Source organism: Alexandromys fortis, unplaced genomic scaffold (assembly GCF_014885135.2).
Source record: "Alexandromys fortis isolate MF-2015 unplaced genomic scaffold, M_Fortis_MF-2015_v1.1 scaffold_218, whole genome shotgun sequence".
Taxonomy (NCBI): domain Eukaryota; kingdom Metazoa; phylum Chordata; class Mammalia; order Rodentia; family Cricetidae; genus Alexandromys; species Alexandromys fortis.
This window is the reverse complement of record NW_026068112.1, coordinates 149,024-172,620: the sequence shown is the minus strand read 5'-3', so window position 1 is coordinate 172,620 and position 23,597 is coordinate 149,024. Positions and strand designations below refer to the sequence as shown.

At 46.8% G+C, this 23,597-nt stretch overlaps 1 protein-coding gene and 1 pseudogene across 1 annotated transcript; both read right to left on the bottom strand.

The window, feature by feature from the left end:
• Nucleotides 1-15,014: 15,014 nt before the first annotated feature.
• Nucleotides 15,015-18,871, bottom strand: LOC126489982 (histone H3-like; annotated as a pseudogene).
• Nucleotides 18,872-19,627: 756 nt separating this feature from the next.
• On the bottom strand, nucleotides 19,628-20,078 carry LOC126489984 (histone H2A type 2-A). Its single transcript, XM_050124608.1, has one exon. It carries the CDS (start codon nucleotides 20,018-20,020, stop codon nucleotides 19,628-19,630), a length of 393 nt encoding a protein of 130 aa, XP_049980565.1. The 5' UTR covers nucleotides 20,021-20,078.
• Between the last annotated feature and the right edge of the window lie 3,519 nt (nucleotides 20,079-23,597).

Below are 23,597 nucleotides of genomic sequence, written 5' to 3'. Positions count from 1 at the left end.
TTTTTTTTTTTTGGATTTTCGAGACAGGGTTTCTCCGTAGCTTTTTAGTTCCTGTCCTGGAGCTAGCTCTTGTAGACCAGGCTGGCCTCAAACTCACAGAGATCTGCCTGCCTCTGCCTCCCGAATGCTGGGATTAAAGGCGTGCACCACCACCTCCCGGCTAGCTCTAACTTCTTATTGACTAATTCTTTTTTTTTTTTTCCCCGGGCCTGCTTTGAGCACTCTAATTTTTTCAAAGTAAACGTGGACCAGCCGCCCACTCCCAAGATCCAACTATGAGCTTTTTAAATGTAGCAACTTTAAGATATGCTATTGGAGCTGGAGTTACCATGGCTGCTGGCACCAGACTAGCCCTCCAATGGAACTCTTACATCTTAATTTAACCCATCTCCATTAATCTGTGCATCACCATGAGGTCGTGGCCTACCAGCAGAGTTTCAGCATGTCTATCTCAGGTAGTGGCGGCTCCATGGCACCTCCCCGACTCTGCCTTCTTCCTCCCAGCATTCAGTCCATTCCCCCCTACAGCCTACCTAAATTCTGTCCTATCAACAGGCCAAGGCAGGTTCTTTATTCATTAATGGTCCATTCAATCACAGTCACAGCACACAGAGGGGACTCCCACATCAACTGGCTCCATTCAAAGTGTTTCTCAAATACATACACAAAGATGGAAATTGAAATTTGAATGCTAACTGTATCTTTGGTAATTAAAGCATAATGACAGCCGTGGACCGGCTCAGGGGAGTCACTCAGACTGTGAGAGAAGCAGGGTCCTGGTAACAGGAAGGCATAAGTTTGTTGAATGACAGACAGACACAACACACAAGAGAGTGGTTGGAATCTGCTGCAATTTTACTGAATTCATGTTTTCATTATATAGTATTCAAACAAAGAACAAATCAGAAGGTCATGTATCATCAGTTGGCACAGTATGAAAGCTTCTTTTAGTTACATCAGCAATATTTAAGAAAAGTATATTATCAGGAACAGGTGTTAGACATAAAAGCATCCTTAGAAGAGGAAATCTTGTCCTTGGGAATGTAAACCTCAGACAAGTGGTTTCATCTTATGAATAGAAAGTTTCTGTCTCATTATCGCTATCATGGCCCTTCCTCTTCCTAACCCTTTATTTCATCTAGTGACCAAATATACCTAATCAGTTCTCTGCACCTGTTGAAATACACTTTTTAGTACCGTCTTATGCAGCAGACACTATGGGGTTTGGGATCTAGCAAGCCTATCCATAAAGTTCAAAGTATAATATAACAGTCTTTGTCCATCAACATTAACCCATCTATTCCCTTGCTCATCATACACCCCATGTATGACAAAGGTTCTGCTATAGTCTTATACATTCCCATACTGTGCTTCCCTATCCCAGAGCTGTTCCTAAAGAGATAATTCTTGTTTTGTAGATATATAGAATATCATTATTAAAAGAGATTGTGCAAAGCCCATATCCCGCATAGCCAGCTACTCGAGAAACCCGTCTATGCCTCAGTGGTGGCTAATACCAGGCCGTCTGCCATTGACCTCCAGGAAGCCTAGTCCCATGGGACACGTAGCTCCTGTCTGGCATAATTACATATGTCATGTCACACAGATGACACTGGAGTTGGTGAGGCAAATGACCTATTGTTTTAGATGTGTGCTAGGTCCACAGCCATTATCTCTTAAAGATACCCAAAGAAACATTTCATTGAGACATAATATGGCGTCTGGAATTTCCTTCAAAATGACCCTGGGTTGCTTAGTTTAGTTACAGCATGTGAACATAAAACACATTATATTTATTTTGGAGAAGGTTCTCACTATGCAGTCCTGGCTATCTAGAAATTCACTACAGACCAGGTTGACCTCAGACATTTTGGCATCCTCCTGTGTTTCAAGTTCTGGGATTACAGGTGTGTGCCTAACTGAATGCATGGGTTTTAAAGCTGCTCGCTAACATCTCCGAATAAATACCCCACCATTTTTTTACCTGGAGATTTTTGTTTTATATTAATATGTGTAAAACTAATCTTTGGTGGGTATGGTTGTATGCCCCCAACACTCAGGCACAGTAGAATCTTAAATTGAAGGGCAGCCTTGACTACAGACTGAGACTTTGTTTCAAATAAACTTTAAAATGAAACAAAATCAACCAAAATAAAAACTTGGGGCCTGAGAGATCTCAGCAGTTAAGAACGCTTGTTGCTGTCGCATAGGGGTTTAGTTCCCAGGTCCCCTATTATAATCATCTGTAACTCCATTCCCCGGGGATCTGACACCCTCTTCTGGCCTCCTTGGGCACCAAGCAAGTATGCCGTCCACAGACATACATGGAGGCAAAAACATTCATACACATAAAATCAAAATGAATTAACCTTAAAAAAACAAAACAAACCTCTAACTTGAAACTGAGGAGTCTTGTACATACCATGATGGAGTATAATGTTTTCTGATCTATGATACTGTGTATCCTCTTGGCCTTTCCCCTGTAATTCCTTAGTTGAAGCAACTGGGCTGTCTCTGTAGCAGTTTTTCCATCTTGGTTCTATTGATGGCTTTTCTTATATGGTGTCTCCCAGTCTCTCTCCTCTGTATTTTCAGCGCAAATCAGTAGAGGTTTGATTAGGTTTAAATTCACATTTCACCTCTTGGTAAGTGGTAGGATCCCTCTTGGTATAAGTAGGAAAGAAAATGTATACATAGATGCATACATATAGATACACACACATACACACATATATGTCATTATATAAATCACTGTTATATACACACATATATATGTCATTACTATATAAATCAGTTATATATATACATATATATGTTTTTATTATATAAATCACTGTTTTGGAATTTTACATTGAAAACAACAATGATGGCTACTTGTAAGGATTTGGGGGGGGAAGCTTTTTCTTGTTCATTCTTATCGTTTATAATTGTAATTTACTGTGCGTGTGCTCTTAAACATATTGTTAGTAAGGAGTGCTGGCTGGTGGATGGAATCCCAGCAATGTTGCGAGCATAGCAAATCCTTGAGCCCACAGATCTCCAGAGAAACCAGGACTGTTAAGCGTGTGTGGTTGTCTTTCCAATAGGAAAGGTGAAAAACCTGCTTTTCCACCCAGAAGGCTTGGAGTTGGAAATGATTGATAGCCTGATGATCTGGATTATCTGCTGGGCCCGGCCACGTCAAGCTCCTACAACCAGGACTGGAGACGTGGGAATCTAAATGACCCTTACAGTCAGAGGTTCCCCCAAGCTCCCACTACCAGGACCAGAGGTAATTGATTGCCCAAATGCTCTCTACGCTATCTGCATGACTGAGACCAGCCCAGAGTGTCCCTAGGCACTGCAGCTGGTACAGGCAGCCTACCTCTAGAACCCTTCTTCTTGGAAGAAATCACATCTACCCAGTTTCAATGCAATTACGCTTCTTTGTGCACTGGGGATTGTTTTACACCAGGAAACTTTCCCCAAATTATACTGGGCTTAAATATGTTCAGAGGAAACTGCCAGGTTTCAGACGCTTTAGACGTCTTGATAAAGGTTGCTTAAGTCAGTCTGCCCTGGGTTTTCATTCTCATCTCTTCTTGGTTTGCTTCTCTGTCTGACATTTGCAGAGACCCCCTCACAGCACAGAAGCCTGAGGCAGAGACTGTTGCAAACCTGAGGCTATTTTGGGCTTGATAGTGAGTTCCAAACCAACTTGGTTACAGTGTGAGGCCCTGTCTCAAACACAAACAAAACCAAATAACTCCTAATCTTATTAAGTAAAAACAAACAAGACAGACCTATACAACGTAGCTACCAGGTTTATTGGTACATACTTGTAACCACACCTTGTGGAAAGCTGAGGCAGGAGGATTTGGGGCTTGAGGTCATCCTGGGCTAGAAAGTGAAACCCTGTTTCAAAATCCCACTACCAAAACCAAATAAACCAAACCCTAAATAAAACATGATAAATCAAAACCTAAACAAACAAAACTCTACTGCAGGATTTTGTGGAAATAATGTGTTGCAAAACACCTGAGAACCGACTAGACTCTCAAAGCGTTGCAGTTAATTCTGAGTAATAGCTGAGAAAAATCTCAATAACACAAACAGCAACCAACTTAAATTAAGGGCAACAATAACGAGAACAACAAAAGGTCCAGAAGTCCCTGGGGTTAGAGGGCTAACCTACAGATCTGGGATTGGGACTCCACTATCCCCAGTCTCATTAAAAATATAATCACTTGAAACTGTGAACGCTGAGGTGGTTCTGGTGGTGTAGGCCTGGGGTGGTGCACTTCGTTACCCCAAGGAAGGCTTGAGGCTTCTCCAATTACCACACCCTACCTCCCCACCCTCCACCACCCCCACACTCCACCCACCTACCCCCATCCCAGCAGGCACACCTTTGCCTTTCTTTTTTTCCCCAAAGGTAAGATCTTGCTATGTAGGCCATTTTGGCTTCAAACTCCCAGTTATCCCATCTTAGTGTGGTGGATTGAATAAAAATGGCCCCCTAGGCCCTCATTATTTGGATGATTAGGGAGTGGCCTAAGGAGGTGTGACCTTGTTGAGGTAGGTGTGGTCTTGTTGGAGGAAGTGTGTTACTGGACGTGAATTTTGGGGTTTCAAATGCTCAAACCAGGTCCAGTGTCTCTTCCTGCTGCCTGCTGATTTGTATGTAGAACTCTCAAGCCTGCATGCCACCATGCTTCCGGCCATGATGACATTGGCCTAAACCTCTGCATTGTAAGCCAGCCCCAATGAAATGCTTTCTTTTATCAGAGTTGTCCTGGCCATAGTGTCTCTTCACAGCATTGCAACAGTGACTCAGACACTCAGTTTCCTAAACCCAGCCTGGGAGGAATACAGGAATGTTCCACCACAACAAACTGTCATATTTTATAAAAAATATTTGTTTTTATTTTGTGTGTACTAGTGTTTGCCTGGATGTATTTATGTGCACCACATGTATGCCTAATGTCTGTGAGGCCAGAAGAGGGTGCCAGATCCTCTGGATTTGAGTTAAGCCTATTTTAAGCTCCATGTGGGTGCTGGGTGGGAACTGAACCTGGGTCCCTTGCAAGAGCAGTCAGTTAAGTTACCTCCCTGATGGGTCCAGGGTTGCACAATGATGGGGAACAGAGCCTGAAGTCTATGAAATCAGATGCAAACTTTATTCCAGGAAAAAAAAAATCACCATGAGTCACAAAAAGCTACCTGAGACCACAGCCAGTGTTCGGGCTTCTGAAACCGTTGCAATGGGTGTGGGTTCTGGCCCCCTTTTCAGAGCAAGAAGTAAGCATTAGGCATGGACAAAGGAATTTTTTTTACAATTTCTAGGCTAATGCTTAGAGACATTTTGAATTCTAAGATTTACAACTTTCGACAACAAGGTTTTAGCTAAATTGAGTTTACATAAGCCTACAGATTTCCTTCTCGGTTAACAATGTGTGCAGGGAACTTTACAGCTTTTTCTGGCACAACCAGTTTCCCATAGCACTGCACTCCCCAGCCCCTGTCATGTTTTTCTTAAATACAAATAAGTCCCAGATTCTACTTTTCCTGAAAGAAAGGGAATTAAAGAATACTAGATGCTAGCAGGCACTGAGACCTCTTTAGAATTCTCCTTACCATAGAAGCATAAAGAAAAATATTTCATCTCATATCAGATCTTTCTCTTTGATTGATAATATTATTTTTAACATAAAATAGTGAAAACAAAACAGAAAAAGGAGGTCGAGAAAGCCTGCTGTGTTCCAGGACTCTCAACACAGCGTTTCAGCTCCTCGGAGTGAATCTGGAAGGCGGATGCTATCTAGGATTCTTAGTTTACAGTGTGGTAACCTGAGCTCCAGACAGGACAGATAATTCAAACTTCTCCTTCCAGCATGTTGCAGAGTTTCAGAGAGTCTCTGCCCAAAGGAAGAGCATCCCAGTTCACAAAGGAAGCCGATGATCACACAGGTGAAGTAACTTGGAGGGATGTTCTGATGCTTTGGAGTTTTATTAAAATATTTGTCTAAAATCTGCATAGGGGCTGTGGCTGTGGCTCAGTGGTAGAGCGCTGCCCTCACATACAGGAGGCCCTAGGTCCATGGGGGCTGTGGCTGTGGCTCAGTGGTAGAGCGCTTACCTCACATACAAGAGGTCCTAGGTTCAGTTCCTAGCGCTTCCTTTAAATTGTTCATCATGTCAGGTGTGTTGGCAACACCTGAGAGGGGGAGGCAGGAGAAGCACAAATTAGAACCCATCTTGAGCTATAGATAAAAGACCTGTCTCAAAAAACCAAGGCTTTGAGCTATCAGGATGTCTCAGCGAGTGACACTTGCTGCAAGCCTGACAACCTGAGTTAGATTCCCAGTGCTCACACGACGAAGGAGGGAACAGACCTGAAAGTTGTCATCTGCTCGCCACACGCGCACTGTGGCACATGTGCTCACACGTGCACACACAAATGCACACACAAGAAATTCATGTAAAAACCCGGTGATGTGGAATCTTACCGGTGGGCTACAGCCTCATGGTGATACAGAGATTAATAGAAATGTGTTAATTTAAGATGTAAGAGCTAGCAAGCCATGGGCCAAACAGTGTTGTAGTTAATATAGTTTGTTGTAGTTAATATAGTTTAGTGTGATTATTTGGGTCTGGGTAGCTGGAAACGAAAGAGCAGTCTCTGTCTACAGCCCAGGGTTTGATAGAGTATCTGTCTAATTAGTGTGCAAGGTTCTGAATTCAATCCAGCAGCACCACAACTAGACAAATAAGTCAATAAATAAATGCAAAATCAAAAGGGAAAAGAAAACCGCACACAATAATTTGAAGGTCTGTTAATACATGCACCTCGTCTTGCAGGATTTAGTCGTGGAAACCCGACTAGGGAATGGAGAAATAAATTACACACACACACAGAAAAGCTGTGACAGGGTGGACTGTACTCACGGTGAAGGAGGGGAGCTGCCATACAACCCAGAAGACGCGCAGCAAAGGAGACAGGATTAGCTAGTGCTGGTCTCTGTAAGAGTGGTTTCGGGCTGCTACCTTCCGGGAGGAGCAAGCTATGGTTGAGTTTCTACACACACTGACCAATCCTTCATAAACACTCACATTTAGACCATATTTGCCTCGCCTCTGAGCCTTACCTGAGGAAGGCTTTGCCATGTCCATGGGTTTCAGGCATTGAGGTCCTTGGTGTGACCAAGCCCATGTCAATAATAATAATAATATGTCAATAATACATATTCACTCAGGACTCCATCTAGTCCCTTACCCATATTTTTATTTATTTTTAACTTTATTACATTACTTATTTTATGTGTAGGGTATGCACATACCATGGTACAAGTGTGCAAGTCGGACATACATCTTTAACAGGAAAGTAGAATATTTGTGCTGAGAAGCACATAGAGATCATATTTCCTTATTTTCCCCTTTGGTTTCAGTATCAATATTCTTTACCTTCCTTTCCTGCCTCCATCAGATCTGTAAGTGGTGGTGCAGGTATTCCCCAGACAACAGAGACGATCCTGGGGAAATCTCACCCCAGGGATGCCCAGAGCCTGGTGCTTGTCCTCTGGGTGGTGGAGGGAAGCCGGCTGAGCCTCTGGCTCCCTCTCCAGCCACAGTGCCAGCTGCCTGAAGGACAGTGTACTTGTGCTGCCATTCAGAGCTGGGCTCTGGTACAACCTGGACCTTTCCCCAGGCCAGGCCCTTTGTTGGGAACCAGGCCAAGCCAACACTTTCTGGGAGGCCCTAATGAAACTGCAAACAGGGTGGTGGTGGCACATGCCTTTAACTCCAGCACTCAGGAGGCAGGGGTGAGTTTGAGGCCAGCCTGGTCTTTGAAAGCTAGTTCCAGGACAACTAGGGCTGTTACATAGAGAAACCCTTTCTCGAAAACAAAACAAAACAAAACAAACAAAATAAAAAAACAAAGAAAAAAAAAAGAAAGCTAAAGAGAAAAAGAAGAGAAAGAAAGTGCAAAGGGAACTTCTGTGTCCTTGCTCAGAGCAGACTTGGCAAGGTATCATCTGGGCTAGAGCCAGAGCTACCAAGGAGTTAAGGTTTTGGTTCCAGGCTTCCCCCAGGAAAGGCTGTGTTTAGCAATCCAAGAGCTGCTGTGTCTGAGACATCCTGTTTTCTCTTTGCCAACATTTTTTTTTTCTATTTAGTTTCCTGTTGACCTCGGCCCATTTCCCCGCTGCCAACAGTATATAAGATGATGCACTTCTCAAAATTGTTGAATATGAGCCATCAGCTCATGCAAGACCTTCTGGTCCCCAACTTTCTGTCTTTATCTTTTTATCCCTGGTCGTCTTCCTTGACCCCTCATATCCTGGGACCCTGTGGGCTCAGATCATTCTCCCAAACTCCTGTCACGGTAAAGTTGGTGCCCTCTTCCCAGGACTCAGGTAGAGAGGCCCAGTGGTACCTTTAGTTCCTCTTCTTGTTCAAGAGCTCCTTCCCCCTCGTCCCAGTGCAGACTCAGGCAAGCCTCTGTGTGCAGTACTGTGAACAGTTTCCCCCTGGCTCTCGAGTGCTTCGGTCTCTAAGGCCTCCCACTTGATCTCTTGCCTTGAGGGCAATATATATATATATATTGGTACCACCTACCTCAGGTAAGCTTTCTTCATATTTAGCTTAACTCTATTGGCCCTGTTAAAATCCACTGCAGTGTATGTATTGATACTTTGTTTTTCTTTCTTTCTTTTTTTTTTTCTTTCTCTTTTTAGTTTTTCGAGACAGGGTTTCTCTGTGGCTTTGGAGCCTGTCCTGGAACTAGCTCTGTAGACCAGGCTGGTCTCGAACTCATAGAGATCCGCCTGCCTTTGTCTCCCGAGTGCTGGGATTAAAGGCGTGCGCCACCATCGCCAGGCTGATACTTTGTTTTTCATTTGGAAATGTTGGACTCTAGAGTTCAAACACTGAGGAGGAGTTGCCCCCAGAGACCACCTCACACACCACAGCTGATGCAAAAGCATGAGGATTTTATTAATTCTGTCATGACAGGGTCCCTCAGCATTCGGGAAGCCAAGAGACCCTGAATAGGTGGCACAGGCTACTTTTAAAGGAGAAGGCCACAGAAGCAGGGGTGGGGGGGTGGGGGTGGGAGGTTGTGATTGGCTTATTCAAAAGGGCTATTACCAATAATTGGCTGGAGAGCTGTTGCCAGATCAGATGAGGTAAGAGGTCATTTTGACTTTGTTTCCCAGGGGACTGAATCAAAACATACGTATATGGGTAATTGTTCAGGAATTGAGTACGTGCATGTGTAGCTGTTAGGTCCTTGGTTCCCACGGGAGGAGGGGAAGCACTATGGCACGGGGGCTGAGAGGATTCAGAATTGTCAGAAATGGCTTCAGGATTGTCTTAAAGTCTTACAGAAACAGTATTTTCATGTATGTAATGAGGCATGGGTTTTAAAATGAAATCACCCTTAAATTTAGGCCTTACATTCAAATGTGGTGTAGGACAAATAATAAAAACCCAGAGACAGATATTGAGGATCAAGGTGAAGATCAGAAAGGCAAAGGAGTCAACCACTAGAGACCTTTTACCTCTACCAAATCTTCAGACAGAAAGGGTGAGATTCTGTCTCCACGGATCCTCAGACTTCACAGTCCAGTGAGTTCCTGTCTCTTCCCCGTTATATTCCTCTCTCTGTCAGCCACATCGCTCCTGTCTCCACCTCCCTGGGGCTGGGATTACAGGCACGTGACTCCCAAAATCTGGGATTAAAGGTGTGAGCCGCCGCCTCCACCTGGATCTGTTTCTGGATGGATCTTGTGTAGCCCAGGGTTGCCTTGAACTCACAGAGATCCATCTGCCTTTGTCTCTTGAGCTCTAGGATTAAAGGTGTGTACCACCCCTGCCTGGCCTCTAGTGGCTTAGTTTTGCACTTTGATCTTCAGGCAAGCTTTATTTATTAAAATACAAATAAAATATCATACATATTGGTGTTATATAAGAGAAAGAAGATGGTGTTTGGGTCACGGAGACATAGGGAAGAAGTTGGCGTGAAAAAGAAGGCGGGGCCTGGAGTTCTGTCACTCTAATCCAGAGGATTCAAGAGTCACTGGGCAAGGACAGATTATCCCCAGAGCCTTGGAGGGAACGTGGCAACTTGATTTCAGCCTGCTTTCCAAACCTGTGTGCCTTAGGGTTGCTATTGCTGTGATGAAACACATGACCAAAGTAACTTGGGGTTTGGAAAGGGTTTCTTCAGCTTACACGTCCACACCAGTGTTCATCATCAAAGGAAGTCAAGACAGGAACTCTAACAGGCCAGTAACCTTGAGGCAGCAGCTGAATCAGAGGCCAAGGAGGGGTCAGCTTACCGCTTTGCTCCTCGTGGCTTGCTCAGCTTGCTTTCTTATAGAACCCAGGACCACCAGCCCAGCGGTGGCACCTCCCACCATGGACTGGGCCCTCCCCCAACAATCCCTAATTAAGAAAATGCCCTGTAGTGGGATCTTATGGAGGTTATCATTTCAACTGAGGTTTCCTCCTTTCAGATAACTCTAGCTTGTGTCCGTTGGCGCGAAACTAGCCAGCTCTGTGAAAGAGTAAGTTGGTGCTATTTATAGTAACTTGGCAGCCCTAGAGAAAGCGACTCCGTATCCTTCTGGCAGGAGGTGTGAACTTTCCTCACCACACAAACAGCCCGCAGTCCAGTCACAAACCCACAGGAAAGTCAGTTGTTGGCCTCTCTGCCTAGAGTGGTTCTCGGGGAGCCCAAGGAGGTGCACGGCTGGGGGAGTCTATACCTCAACAACAATGTCTCAGCACCACCTGCAGAGACAAGTGCTCCCCTGGGAAACTCGGGCTGAGCTAGTCAGGGATGTAGGGCTGGACCCTCGAGGAGTGACCCTGTCCCTTGGCTCTGCTGCTAGACACCAGCAGGCTTCGACTCCTGGACACAATGTTCCACCCTTTGAGGCCGTCACCGCACCACCTTCTTCACTGGCCCCTTGCCTCCCATTAATAAAAAACTCTGTGATTACAGTGGGGGTCCCACTGATTATCCAGGGTAGACCACCCACTTCAAGGTCCTTCATTTACATTTACAAGATCTCCTGGCTATATAAGATGATGCTTATATATTCCAGGGACTGAGATATGGGTGAACTTGGATTTGGGGAAGTGGGCTTCTTTTCAGTCCCCTGCAAATGCATACCCCTCCTAAACTATCTCCCATTGGTTCAGTCTGGTAAGAAACTCTGCCCTGAGCTAATGCCCCAGCGTGCACTTCAGCTAAGTGTGAGTAAGGCATACCAGCCCAAGGCAGCTGCTGCTTTTCCCAGTCTTGGGCCACCCTGGAAGAAATTCTTTCCTGGCCTGCAGATTCCTGAGAGCAAGGAAGGGCTGGCATTTTGTCTCCTTCTGGGTTACAGTTTAGAAGCCAGTGGAACTGAATCTTTTGCCCCGTTCCCCTGGCCAAGCACGCTCAGGGTGCTGATTTGCTGAGTCACAAAGCAAAACATGCACCCTGAAGGAGTTTAGGATCTAGCAATACAGTTGAATCAATCCAGGAGGAAACGATATCGCAGAGCAGGGGTGCAGATTTTTTTGGAACTTGAGACTGTAGTCTGTTGTTCTGTAGAGCCCACCTAAGTGCTGGTGGCTGTGGGATGTGTTCTAATGATTATAAGGTCAGCCTACCAAGGAGAGAGCAATACCTGAACATAAAAAAGGATCTTGCCACATCAGGGGCCTAGTGAGATTTGCAGAGAGACTGGACAAGGCCAGGTTAAACTGTGTCAATAGATGTGTGGCCAAGGACACCTGAAAAGAAGCTGTGTCTGTAGAGGTGACTCGTCAGAATTCCAGTGTTATGGAGAGATGGGAAGGTTACAAACCCGGAGACATATCCTTGTCTTGGGACAGCTTTAGCCTCTAGGACAGCTGTTCCTTGCCCATCTGTGTCAGAGCTAACGTCCCATGACTGGTAGATTAAAAACCTTTGTACTCTATTGATTTAATAGATCGGCTGACTTCTATCAGCCCAAAGGTGAAGACTGTCATGAGACAGTATCTCGTGGGCCTAGAGAAACGCTTCCCATCCTTCTAAGCACCTCTCAGATGCATTAACCAATGTCTTTTAAACTCGCCTTGATTTATGACTTTATTTGTTCTGTAAACTATAAAACTTCATGGATCTGTTTCCACACTGGGATATGGAATTTGGGGTAACCTAAATCTGTACTCCTGGGTCATGGTCACTCAAAATGAATCAAGAATAAACTATCTCTTGTTGCCTTTAAGATGAGAGATGTGGGTGTTACAATGACAGGTGAATAGCTTGTGAATTTAGTCAAAGGCCAGGGTAGGGAGTTAGGGGTGGAGGCTAGAGAGGGGGCAATTTTCCATTTCAGGGGTGGAAATGAAGCATCCTTTGTAACTGTGCTTTGTTTTTTTTTTTAATATTCAACACTGAAATATTTATATTGTTTAAGACGACACATACTTGTCATTGTGTGAATTATTTCCTTAAATGCCTCTAAACGTCACTGGCCCATCCACCATCTCCACGTTTGAGATGAGTGACATCTTTAGAGTGGACAGTTGAGCTTCTGTCCCAGCCTTGCAGGGGTAGGAGGCAGAGCCAGGAACGAGAGCCTGAGACTGTAACATGGGGGGCCTTGCTTGTGGGGGTTTCAGTCCTGCCTGGTTCCCACAGCCGGCACGTCCCAAAGAAAATCAGACAGAGGTCTCCACAAGTTATAAAACTGATGACCCATTAGCTCAGGCTTCGTATTAGCTCTTATAACTTACGTTAACCCATCATCCTTATCTATGTTAACCACGTGGCTCAGTACCTTTTTCAGCGGGACAGGTCACATACTGCTTCTTTGAGTCTGGAGAGGACTGCGGCAAGAGCTTCTTTCTTCCCAGAATTCTCCTTTTCTCATTGCCCCACCTCTACTTCCTGTCTGGTTTTCCTGCCTATACTTCCTGCCTGGCTACCAGCCTATCAACATTTATTTAAAATATAATTGACAGTATATAGAATTGTCCTGCACCATGCGACTGTCCCCTGAGTTTCTGATTCTCTGTGCTCGGCACGTAGTGTAGATTTTATCATAAAGGTGAAGGGGTAGGAAGAGAGCCCGGAAGGGTTTTAAAGCATAGGAGTGTCAAACTCATCGCTGGTGTTGGGTAGAGGAGTCTGTCCCCTCATGTTTATGGAGCTGCCTAGTAAGCAGAGTCACCTGATGCAGTGGGCACGGAGCCCTGGCAGCCATCCTGTCAGGTCCCCTCTTGAGGTTCCTGTATGAGCCCTTTGACGTTTCTCTTTAGGTGTATGAACTTTGGGGTTCCTGTCATTCTTTTGCCTTGACACTAGTCATGGGAATTTGGGTAAAAGACTCAAGTGTCCTTGCCTACTTTGTGAGGTTGCTGTGATTCTACCTCAACTGTCAGCAAACCCTGAGCTTAAGAAATCTGCTGTTTTGATTTCTAAACGTCACTGCCCAGTGTGATACGGGCCAGCTGAGACCACCTGTGTCTCTTTCGGCCACATTCTCTCCTGTGTTCTTCATCTCTCTCCAGCTGTCCTTTCTGTCTGGATGGAGGCTTCACCCCAGCCCTTGGCATCCACATATCCAGATAGTCTGGTATGTTTGGATGGAGGCTCCAGTCCAAGTCCCCTCCCCTGGAGATGTCTCAGTCCAGACTCCGCCCCCGAGAAAGCCCCCCAAACGATGACCCCTCTCCAGAGATGTTCAAGACTACTCCCACAGGGTATTTAAACTGCCCCCCCCCCTCAAAAAATGAACACGAGGTTTTCTGGTCTTCCTTTCCTGTCTCTTCTCTGTGGGACTGGAAAGACATACAAGTTTGTATCCATTAAACCTGGGCTTTTACTAATTTGGTTTGATTTGGCCTGATTTGAAATATTGCTTTGGCAGAGGGGCTTATCGGGATGCAGAAACTCTCACTTTCTAGATTAGGAGTTCTCCCATCAAATTTTTTGTGGGCCAGGCGGTGGTGGCACATGCCTTTAATCCCAGCACTTGGAAGGCAGAGGCAGGCAGATCTTTGTGAGTTCTAGGCCAACCTGGTCTACAAGAGCTAGTTCCAGGACAGTCTCCAAAGCTACAGAGAAACGCTATCTCAAACAAACAAAAATAAAAACAAACAAAAAAAACCCCAAAAAATATTTATGTGGACTGAGTTCTTAAACCTTAGTCCTCTCCCCCCCCTTGTGTGTGTGTGTGTGTGTGTGTGTGTGTGTGTGTGTGTGTCTGTGTGTGATGAAGGTACCTGCAGAGGCAGAAGAGGATGTTGGATTCTCTGAAGCTAGAGTTGCAACACCGGGCATGCGCATTGGGAACTGAACTCAGGTTCTCAGGATGCGCTCCTAACTGCTGAGCTGTCTCTAACCCCGTCTCTTCTAATGCATGGGTAGATCTGTTATCCTTTTAGCTATCCGTCTAGAGCTTCCCCACAAATACGTCTGGCTGAGCCACCTCAGTGAACAGGTTAAAATTCCCAACTGCCAGATGAGTGTTCCCTTAGATACAAGGAATCTCAGTTTCTGTGTCAGGAGGGACTTGGTGTAAATTCTTGGCTCTAGAATCAATTGCTTTCCTTGGCCCTCATTTTCTACCTTTCTGAAATCTACCATTATCTTCTAGTTCTGCGGTTTCCAGCCTTTGTAACGCAGTGACCCTTTATTGCCGTTTTGTAGCAGGCTTTCTTGGACCACCAGCCCCCAAATCATGACATGAAGACTTATTATTTTGTATGCTCAGCCTTGGCTTAGACTTGTTTTGTTAGTTTTCTTTTTTTAACTTACATTATCCCATTTCTATTCATCTGTGTGCTACCCTGAGATTCATTTGCCTCATCTATGAACTGTCCCTGTGGCTGGCTGGTGCTGGCTGGTGCCAGCCCCCACCCTCACCCTTCGACCCTCCCACCCCTGTTGGCTGATCAGCTCCCCTTTCTCTCTGTCAGCCTCTGCCTAGCTATTGGCTGTTCAGTTTTTTTTTTATTAGACCAATCAGATGCCTTAGACAGGTAAGTAAGGTGAAGCAGTAACACATCTTTACATAGACAAATAAAACACTTATTCTGCAACACAAACAAATGTAACACATCTTTACAAACTTAAATACTCTATTCCACAACACAGTTTCTTACTTTGTGGTGACCCCAACCATAAAATTATTTTATTGCTATTTCATAACTGTAATTTTGATGGTTTTGAATCATAATATAAACATCTGTTTTCTGATGGTCTTAGGCAGTCCCTGTGGAAGAGTCACCCAAGATTGAGAACCACTCCTTGGGCGAGAGGTCCTTCCTTTTGCATGCTCCAAACGCCAAGTTACCATGTTTTTTTTCCTTACTTTTTCCTTCCTCTTTTTTTGTTTTTGTTTTTGTTTTTGTTTTTCGAGACAGGGTTTCTCTGCAGCTTTGGAGCCTGTCCTGGAACTCCCTGTGTAGACCAGGCTGGCCTCGAACTCACAGAGATCCGCCTGCCTCTAGTTACCATATGTTTAACTGCCTCTTTCAGCCAGCATTCCACCTGTGTCCACTTACACCTTTGTCCTTGCCAAGGCCACAACCCGTGAATAATACCAGTTTTGTGACTGACTTTTCCTGGAAACACCTGATACTGAGAATATTCAAATATTCTTTCCTTTAAAAGTTTAGTGTGTGTGTGTGTGTGTGTGTGCGCGCGCGCACCGTGACCCAGGTCAGAAGACAACTGTCAGTTGATTTTCTGCTTTCACCATGTTCTGGGGATTGAATTCAGGTTCTCAGGTTTATTAGCAAATGACTTTACCTCCTGAGCCATCTGGCCAGCTCTGTTAGGAGAATTTGAGAGACTGAATTCTTTGTAGCTATTTTTTTGTGTGTGTGTTGCCTGATCTGAAAGTGGAGCACTCCTTTTGTACTTAGCTCATTATTACTTTTTATTTATGTGTGTGTGTGTGTATGTCTGTGTAACGATATGCCACACGTGTGTGTCCGGAAGCCAGTAGAGGGCATTGAATCCTCTGGAGCTGGAGTTACAGGTGGTTGTGAGCTTCCTGATGAGGTTCTTAGGTGCTAGGAACCCAGTTTGGGTCCTCTGGAAGAGCATCCCTGAGCTATCTCTCCAGGTCCTATCTTTTGATATTGACATTAAAAAACTGTTACTACTTTGTCCTGGTTTCTCAAACCAAAGCGATATTGCAAATGGCCTGTCAAAGGCCGTGGTAAGAATGGGGGCAGTGGCAGGCATGGGAAGTCAGAATGGGGGACCTGGAGAGGCGTGGGAAGTCAGAATGGGGGACCTGGGCAGGCATGGGAAGTCAGAATGGGGGACCTGGGCAGGCATGGGAAGTCTGAGTGCTGTCATCACCTTGCCTGAGGCAGTTGAGGAAGCCCTAAAGGTGTGGACAATTCCTCCTGGTCTTCCCACAATTAATTCCTCCTGGTCTTCCCAGGCCACAGTAAGAGGCGCATTCTGTCGCCCCAGCTCTGGGATGTTTGGGGTTGGAGGGTGTTGTGTGCGTGTGTGCTGTCCCTAGGTGGCTGCTATATTAGGCAGCAGTGTCCTGGGGAAGCCTGGTTCTAGGCTGGGTGAGAGGAATTTGGTCAAATCATCTGTTATTTCCTCCAAAAGTAAACTCACTCATTTGTACTGTCAGCTCTTTCTTTCCCCTGTGAAAGACCAGTCTTAGGGCAGCTGAGTGGAGAACTGGCTTAACTCATTCATGGCCAAAGTCCACAGCTGTTGGGTAGCAGCCTAGGAAGAGACATTGTGAGGTAAGCAAGTCACTGACCTCAAAAGCTCACCTTCGGTAGGAAGCCAGAAAAGATTAAAAGGAGAAGGCTTCCAGTGCCCTGTATCTGCCAAGAGGCCAGGTCCTGCACTGCTCAGTAAACTGCACCTCCTCCTCCCCTTCCTTTTCCACTCTCTCCTGCATCCTGTGGTCTGAGTTTGGCAAGCAAGTTTGACTCAAGTCACAGAAGGGAGTGAAGTGGCCCTACCGTGAGAAAGGCAAAGGCAGGTCATAGCTGTTCCTACTAAGCTAGGATCCCTGACTGCCTTAGAACATGACATGTACACACTGTCACCCAGATTTCTGGTGTGGGTGGAGCGATCTTGGCTCTCTTTGGTATCAAATATTTAGGCAAAGCTCAAGTTTGCTTCCTGGAAGATTTCCTAGAAGTTTCAGGCAGTAGACAAGAGGGAAGGTCCCTGATAATGACCTGAGTTATTTACTATGATCTTTGAGTCTCAGGTACAACATTCACCCCTGCAGAAGACCCTCCTCAGGCCAAGAAATAGCAAGTCCTTCCATGTTTCTGTACAGAAAAGTCTCTGATACATAATGCATATATTATATCATATTGCAGTTGGGTTGGCATTTTAAAGTAAATTAAATGGAAATAAGAGGGAGAAACTATCCTATTGCCACAGAATAAGGTCAAACCAGAGTAATAAATATTGAGTTCCAAGAGGCTACAAGAGGTCTAATTCCTCAAGTCCACAGGAATAGGGGGAAGGCGTGTGTCACTGGATATTACTGATAGTGGCTCACTTACCACCGATCATGAGCACACAGTCAGGCCCCAGATATTGCCTGGAAGTAAAAGGAAAAAGCAACAACTATCTTCAGAAGTCTAAAAAGGTTATAAGGTAGCTGAAAGCTAGGTGTCCGGGACGTTCAGCTTGTTTAGGAAGCTCAGGCACTGGGTGTACTATTTTTCCCACCCAGGTCTTAGCACACCCAGGATTGAAGAGTGGTGGGCGTGGCACTCATCTGTACAGGATACTTCCCATCGTGCTTACACTCCGGATCCTGGACTGCTGTTTCCTTAGCGACTGCCTTACGGCAAGGTCGCTCCAACCCATCTCAGCACCAACCACGATTAGAAATACCAGTTGAAATACGGCACAGGTTTAAGATGCCCAGGCAGACAAAGGGCATAGCAGACTGACTGAACTAGGGAACTAGACAAAGAGATTAATGAGAAAACCCGCAACAATCGCTTAAAAAAAAAAAAAAAAAAAAAACAACAAAGAATCAATCCAAACACCCCTTAAAGGGCCACAACACCTTTGCAAGACGACTGTGAAAGCCTATTTGTTCCCAAACCACGCTACTGGATTACTTTAACAGCTATTCTGGGAAACTTCAAAGAACCCTTAAAGGGCCACAAGTGCAACAATTGAGAAAATTAAAAAACCACCCATAGATGCTCCGCAACCACCCCGACACCGACCTCTCCCCATGACCGTAGTAGACAGACACGGCAAGGACAGGGAGGCGAACAGCTCCTTCGGGCGCACGTGGTGGCTCTGAAAAGAGCCTTTGGTGGGATGGAACCGACGCGTGGCGCTCAGGCCCGCTCCCCGCGGATGCGGCGGGCCAGCTGGATGTCCTTGGGCATGATGGTGACGCGCTTGGCGTGGATGGCGCACAGGTTCGTGTCCTCGAACAGCCCCACCAGGTAGGCCTCGCTCGCCTCCTGCAGCGCCATGACGGCCGAGCTCTGGAAACGCAGGTCGGTCTTGAAGTCCTGCGCGATCTCGCGCACCAGGCGCTGGAACGGCAGCTTGCGGATCAGCAGCTCGGTCGACTTCTGGTAGCGCCGGATCTCGCGCAGCGCCACGGTGCCGGGCCGGTAGCGGTGCGGCTTCTTCACGCCGCCCGTGGCCGGCGCGCTCTTGCGGGCGGCCTTGGTGGCCAGCTGCTTGCGCGGGGCCTTGCCGCCGGTGGACTTGCGGGCGGTCTGCTTCGTGCGGGCCATGGCGGAGAAGGGACGCACCGAGACGAGGAGCGCGGACCTGAGCGGGGGCCGAGCCGGCCGACTTTATAGGCGCAGTCTTCCCGCGGCGGGGCGGAGACAGCGACTTGAAAGTCCCGCGCTGCCGGGCCATTGGCCGTGGCGTCACCGGCCCCGGGCCGGCCCATTGGCTGGGGCTGCCCCGCCCCCTGGTCGCCCTGCTGCCTTGTCCAGCCCTGCGGCCAGCTGACTGGCCAACGCTCCCCGCGGTGGGCAAGGGGGACACCTCTGGTAGTTCCAGGTCCCAACTCTGGACGTCTCTTCCAGAGAGGCGCGCGACTTCGCCCGCCCGCCGTCCAAAGTCCCAGAGTTAATAATGTTCAGTGTCGCCCAGTGATCGCCCCGTCGCGATCCCGAGAGCTGGCCGCCCCCCGTCGTCCCGAGACACGTCCCCCTTGTAGACTTTGCCGGGAGATCGGGCGACAGCGGGGCTAGTTGTGCTTTGCGTCTGCCCTGGGCTCGACGTCGGGGTTGAGTCCCAAGCCTGGGGAAGGGGCAGGAAGCGTTCAGGACACTGGGGCGGGAAGCAGCGCGCGGGATAAGAGTTTCTCAGGGTGGATGTGTAGGACCGACATATGGCGCCAAGTGCTTAGGACAGTGCGGGGTCCGCTCCGGGAGAGGAGCACGAAGGGCGACCGCCTGGGGGACCTCGGACAGTGGGAAGGGCGCTGGGGACGCAGAAAGCGAGTGGCCCACGCCACATCCTACACTGTGGGAACGGGCCGCCAAAAGGCCACGACACCGGCTACCGTGACACAACTCTTTAATCTGAAGGAGTGGGTGGCTCTGAAAAGAGCCTTTGAGTTCGCGGGCGTCCCCGGGACGCGAGCCGCCAGTGCGGGCAGCGGCCTCACTTGCCCTTCGCCTTATGGTGGCTCTCCGTCTTCTTGGGCAGCAGCACGGCCTGGATGTTGGGCAGGACGCCGCCCTGCGCGATCGTCACTTTGCCCAGCAGCTTGTTGAGCTCCTCGTCGTTGCGGATGGCCAGCTGCAGGTGGCGCGGGATGATGCGCGTCTTCTTGTTGTCGCGGGCCGCGTTGCCCGCCAGCTCCAGGATCTCGGCCGTCAGGTACTCCAGCACGGCCGCCATGTACACGGGCGCGCCCGCACCCACGCGCTCCGCGTAGTTGCCCTTGCGCAGCAGCCGGTGCACGCGCCCCACCGGGAACTGCAGCCCGGCGCGGGACGACCGCGACTTGGCCTTGGCGCGGGCCTTGCCTCCTTGCTTACCGCGGCCAGACATGACGGAAGACGCAAACTCACACGCTCGCGCAAACAGGAAACGACCACCGGCGCCGCCGCCTCTTCCATTTATAGACACGGCCCCGATTGTCCGCCCGACGCGCTCATTGGCTCACACGCGTTCTCGCGCCTTGGCCAATAGGAGCGCGCGCTCACAATCCGCTCATTTACATAAACCGGGTTCCTTCGCCTCGGCGCCGCCGCGAACGCCGAATCACGACGCGCGTGGCCAGAGCCCTCATTTGCGTGCGGCCGTTGTCAGTGCCGCGTCCTCGGGGGCGCCCCGGCCTGCCGCACTTCGGTTCTGCCGGTTCGGGAGCGGGCCGAGAGCGTCCCGCCTGTGACAGGGAGGGCGGCGGTGTGGAGTGGAGTGCCGGGTGGGTGTAGGTTAGCCGCTCCGTCTCCGGTGCGGGCGTCTCGTCCATCTCCTCTTACCCTTTACCAGTGTGTCGCTTTCTTTTGTCCTCTCTGATTTATGACACACAGTCCTAGGCCTGGACAATGATTCTGAGACAGAACACTGGTATCTTTCTTTAGAGTGCGGCTACTTCTCTACTTGTCTTCAGCTTTCATTTTGTCCGATCTGATTCCCTTAGACGAGCAATTGCTTAAATTTAATTTATATGCAGGCAATGAAAGTGGATGTAAGTAAGCAAACTTACTTTCTAAGCACAATGAATGTTTTCCGTTCATGCTTAATTAGGAAATCCAGTTTTTATGATTTAAGTTTCTACAAATCTTTTGATGCTTTTTTTCAAGCACATGCTGATGTGTGTGGAGGCTTTCCATTGAGGAAGATGGGAGCGTCATTCGTGATACCTAGGAATTAGCTGGTAATTCTGATACCCTCTATTCCTTCTACTTGAAACATTGTAAAGCCTACCTGTTACATGCTTGGTGTTTCACTGCTAGGAGCCTCACTTCAAAGTGTTTGGATTAAAGGGTTACTCTCATACAAAATGGCAACAAAAGACCCGAAAAGATCTGGGAGCACTTGAAAACCATATAGAACCTTTGGTGTACATTTACTGAGATTATTTGTTTTGGCAGCTCAGATTTTTGTGCAGGAAAGGAAATTGCTTTTGTCAATCATTTGCACAATGGCTACCCAGAAGCTCTGTTTAAGAACTTTTTGCTGTGTCTGGTGCTGGAGTGACCCTTGAAAGTGCCATCTCTGGACTGCCATTATGTTAGCATTGCATCAGCAACACCCAGAAAAATATCACAACCAGCATCTTCTACTCTCTGTAATTTGTGTTAAGCTTGTGGATGATTCTACTGTCAGTGGGAACCACTGATAGATTATAGACATGTTCAATTGGAGCATAGTCTTAGTAACTTAGACAAATACTGAGCTAGAGTTCTATTGTGGAGGTAGAATTATACGTCTTTTGGTGAAACAGGCAAGAGTATGAAAGACTCTAAATGCATTTGTAAGCCCCCCCAACCCTAAGACATTTTTCTAAAACCTTAAACTCACTCTCTCTTGGAAACGGGATAGTCGCCCACACACACATGCTGGACCGTTTATCCTCCTGTGTCCTTGTGAATAATCTTCAAATATAACTCCATTCTGGGAATTGAGGCAAAGACATCCCACAGCTGTTGACTCAGTTCCTGATGTATTGATTTAGTCACTAGACCAAGGTCAGGAAGGTCCACAGATGCTCCCTTTATCTACCCTATCATGCAGCTCGTCTCCTGCCCTGGAATAGACCAATCACTGCTAGTAACCCTTTGAATAAGCCAATCCAATAAGTTGGAAAACAACCTACAGGTCCCCCCTTGTGTCTGTGGCTGTTCACTTTAAAAGATGGACTGTAACAGCTATCAAAGGTCCTTCATATCCTGAACCTGAAGGACCCTGTCATGACAGAATAAAATCCTCTTGCTTTTGCATCAATTGTGGCTGTGTGAGTGGTGTCTGGAGCAACTCCTCCCTGATGTTTGGACTTCTAGTCCAACAAGTGAGGCCCCAGGGTTTTGGCTTGAACAACTATTTGGGTAGACAGTGTTATTAGGATGGAATACGGAGAAGCAAGTAAGTTGAGAAGTTGAATGTCTGTCAAGCATTCTCATTCAATTTGATAAACTGATATTCAAATGGATATGTGAACTCACATTTGAGAGACTGTGTGGTGAATCTAGTATTCAGCAAAGACCACACAACTCTGCATGTATGGACTGAACACAGTATTAGGACTGCCTGTCTCAGGAAGCAGAGCATCCGCCCCCCCTTCCCCTCCCCCTCCCCCATCATACACACAGTCCTTAGGGTTGACCTAATTGGTTTAAAAATTGCCCTGGCTTCCTTCAGACGTCTGTATCAAGCTTACCATTTCAAAAAACATGGAAGGGACAGTGTAGAATGTTATTAGGGGGAAAGCTTCTTTGACATCAAAAAGATAAAATTGTTGTGAAGTCAAGATAATAGGCAGGAGGGGTGCCAGTTTCTTTTTCTGTTGCTCTGATAAAATCTTCTGAGAGTTAGTTGGCTCACAGTCTGTTAAAATATCAGCATTTGATCAGGGCCAAACATGGTTTGACATTCTTTTTATGTAGAATTTTATTTATAAATTTCAATAATTGAATTTTTTGGCAGTTGCTTTCTTAGTACGACATAGTGAGGTCCCACATTGTTCTCTCGTGCTGTCCAGCAGCCTGCAGTGGAGGTGTGTGACAGGGCTGGGGGCCCCTCTGCTATCTAAGGATGCTTCCTTCTCCCTCTGCACCTGGAAGCAGGATGTTTGTGTGTGGTAGCATAACTCCAGTCGGCCTCATCTTCTCCCTGGATGTTCTACTTCACCTTCCCTGGCAAGTTTTAAATTTTATTCTTTGACAATTTCACGTAGTTATGTAATGTACTTTGATCATATTCAGCTGACATTAACCCTTACTTGTCTTCTTATGAAGCTATTAATTACACTGGATGAGATCCTACTGTAATTAATTTAACTTGATTACATCTGCCCTAACGCTTTCAGATAAGACAGAATACTAAAGCACTGTGGTTTAGATGTCAATATATCTTTTGTGTGGATACAGTTGAAAACATACCAGTAGTTGGTGGCTCTTGTATGCTGTGCGTAGTCTAAATTTTTCAGAACTTATCAATATTTTCTTAAGTTGGGAGAAGGATTTGCCTATTAGATTCTAAGATTGAGAGCTTATTTCCAGCGTCCTGGTCCCAGGTAGGTAGCCAAGGTTTAAGCTAGTAGCAGGTATGCGATACTGTCTCCGAATCTGAAGGATTCGATGCCAGTGACGGAATGAACTTGCTAGTGAGGGCAAGCAGGCAAAGAGCAAGAACTCCCTTCTCCATGACCTTCATATGAGCTGCCGCAAGAATGTGTGGCCCAGATTTATGGTAGACTTTCCATCTCCAAAGACTTGAATGGGTCTCCCCTCCCCCCCCCCCCATGATGAAGACAATGCCTCACAGGTGCACCCAGTTGCGTGGGTTTAGCTAATTCCAGATATAGTCAAGTTGACAACCAAGAATAATCATCACAACACCATAATAAACTACATCTGCTATCTAGCTCTTTTCCAAAACTTTCAGCCTGGAAAAAAAAAAA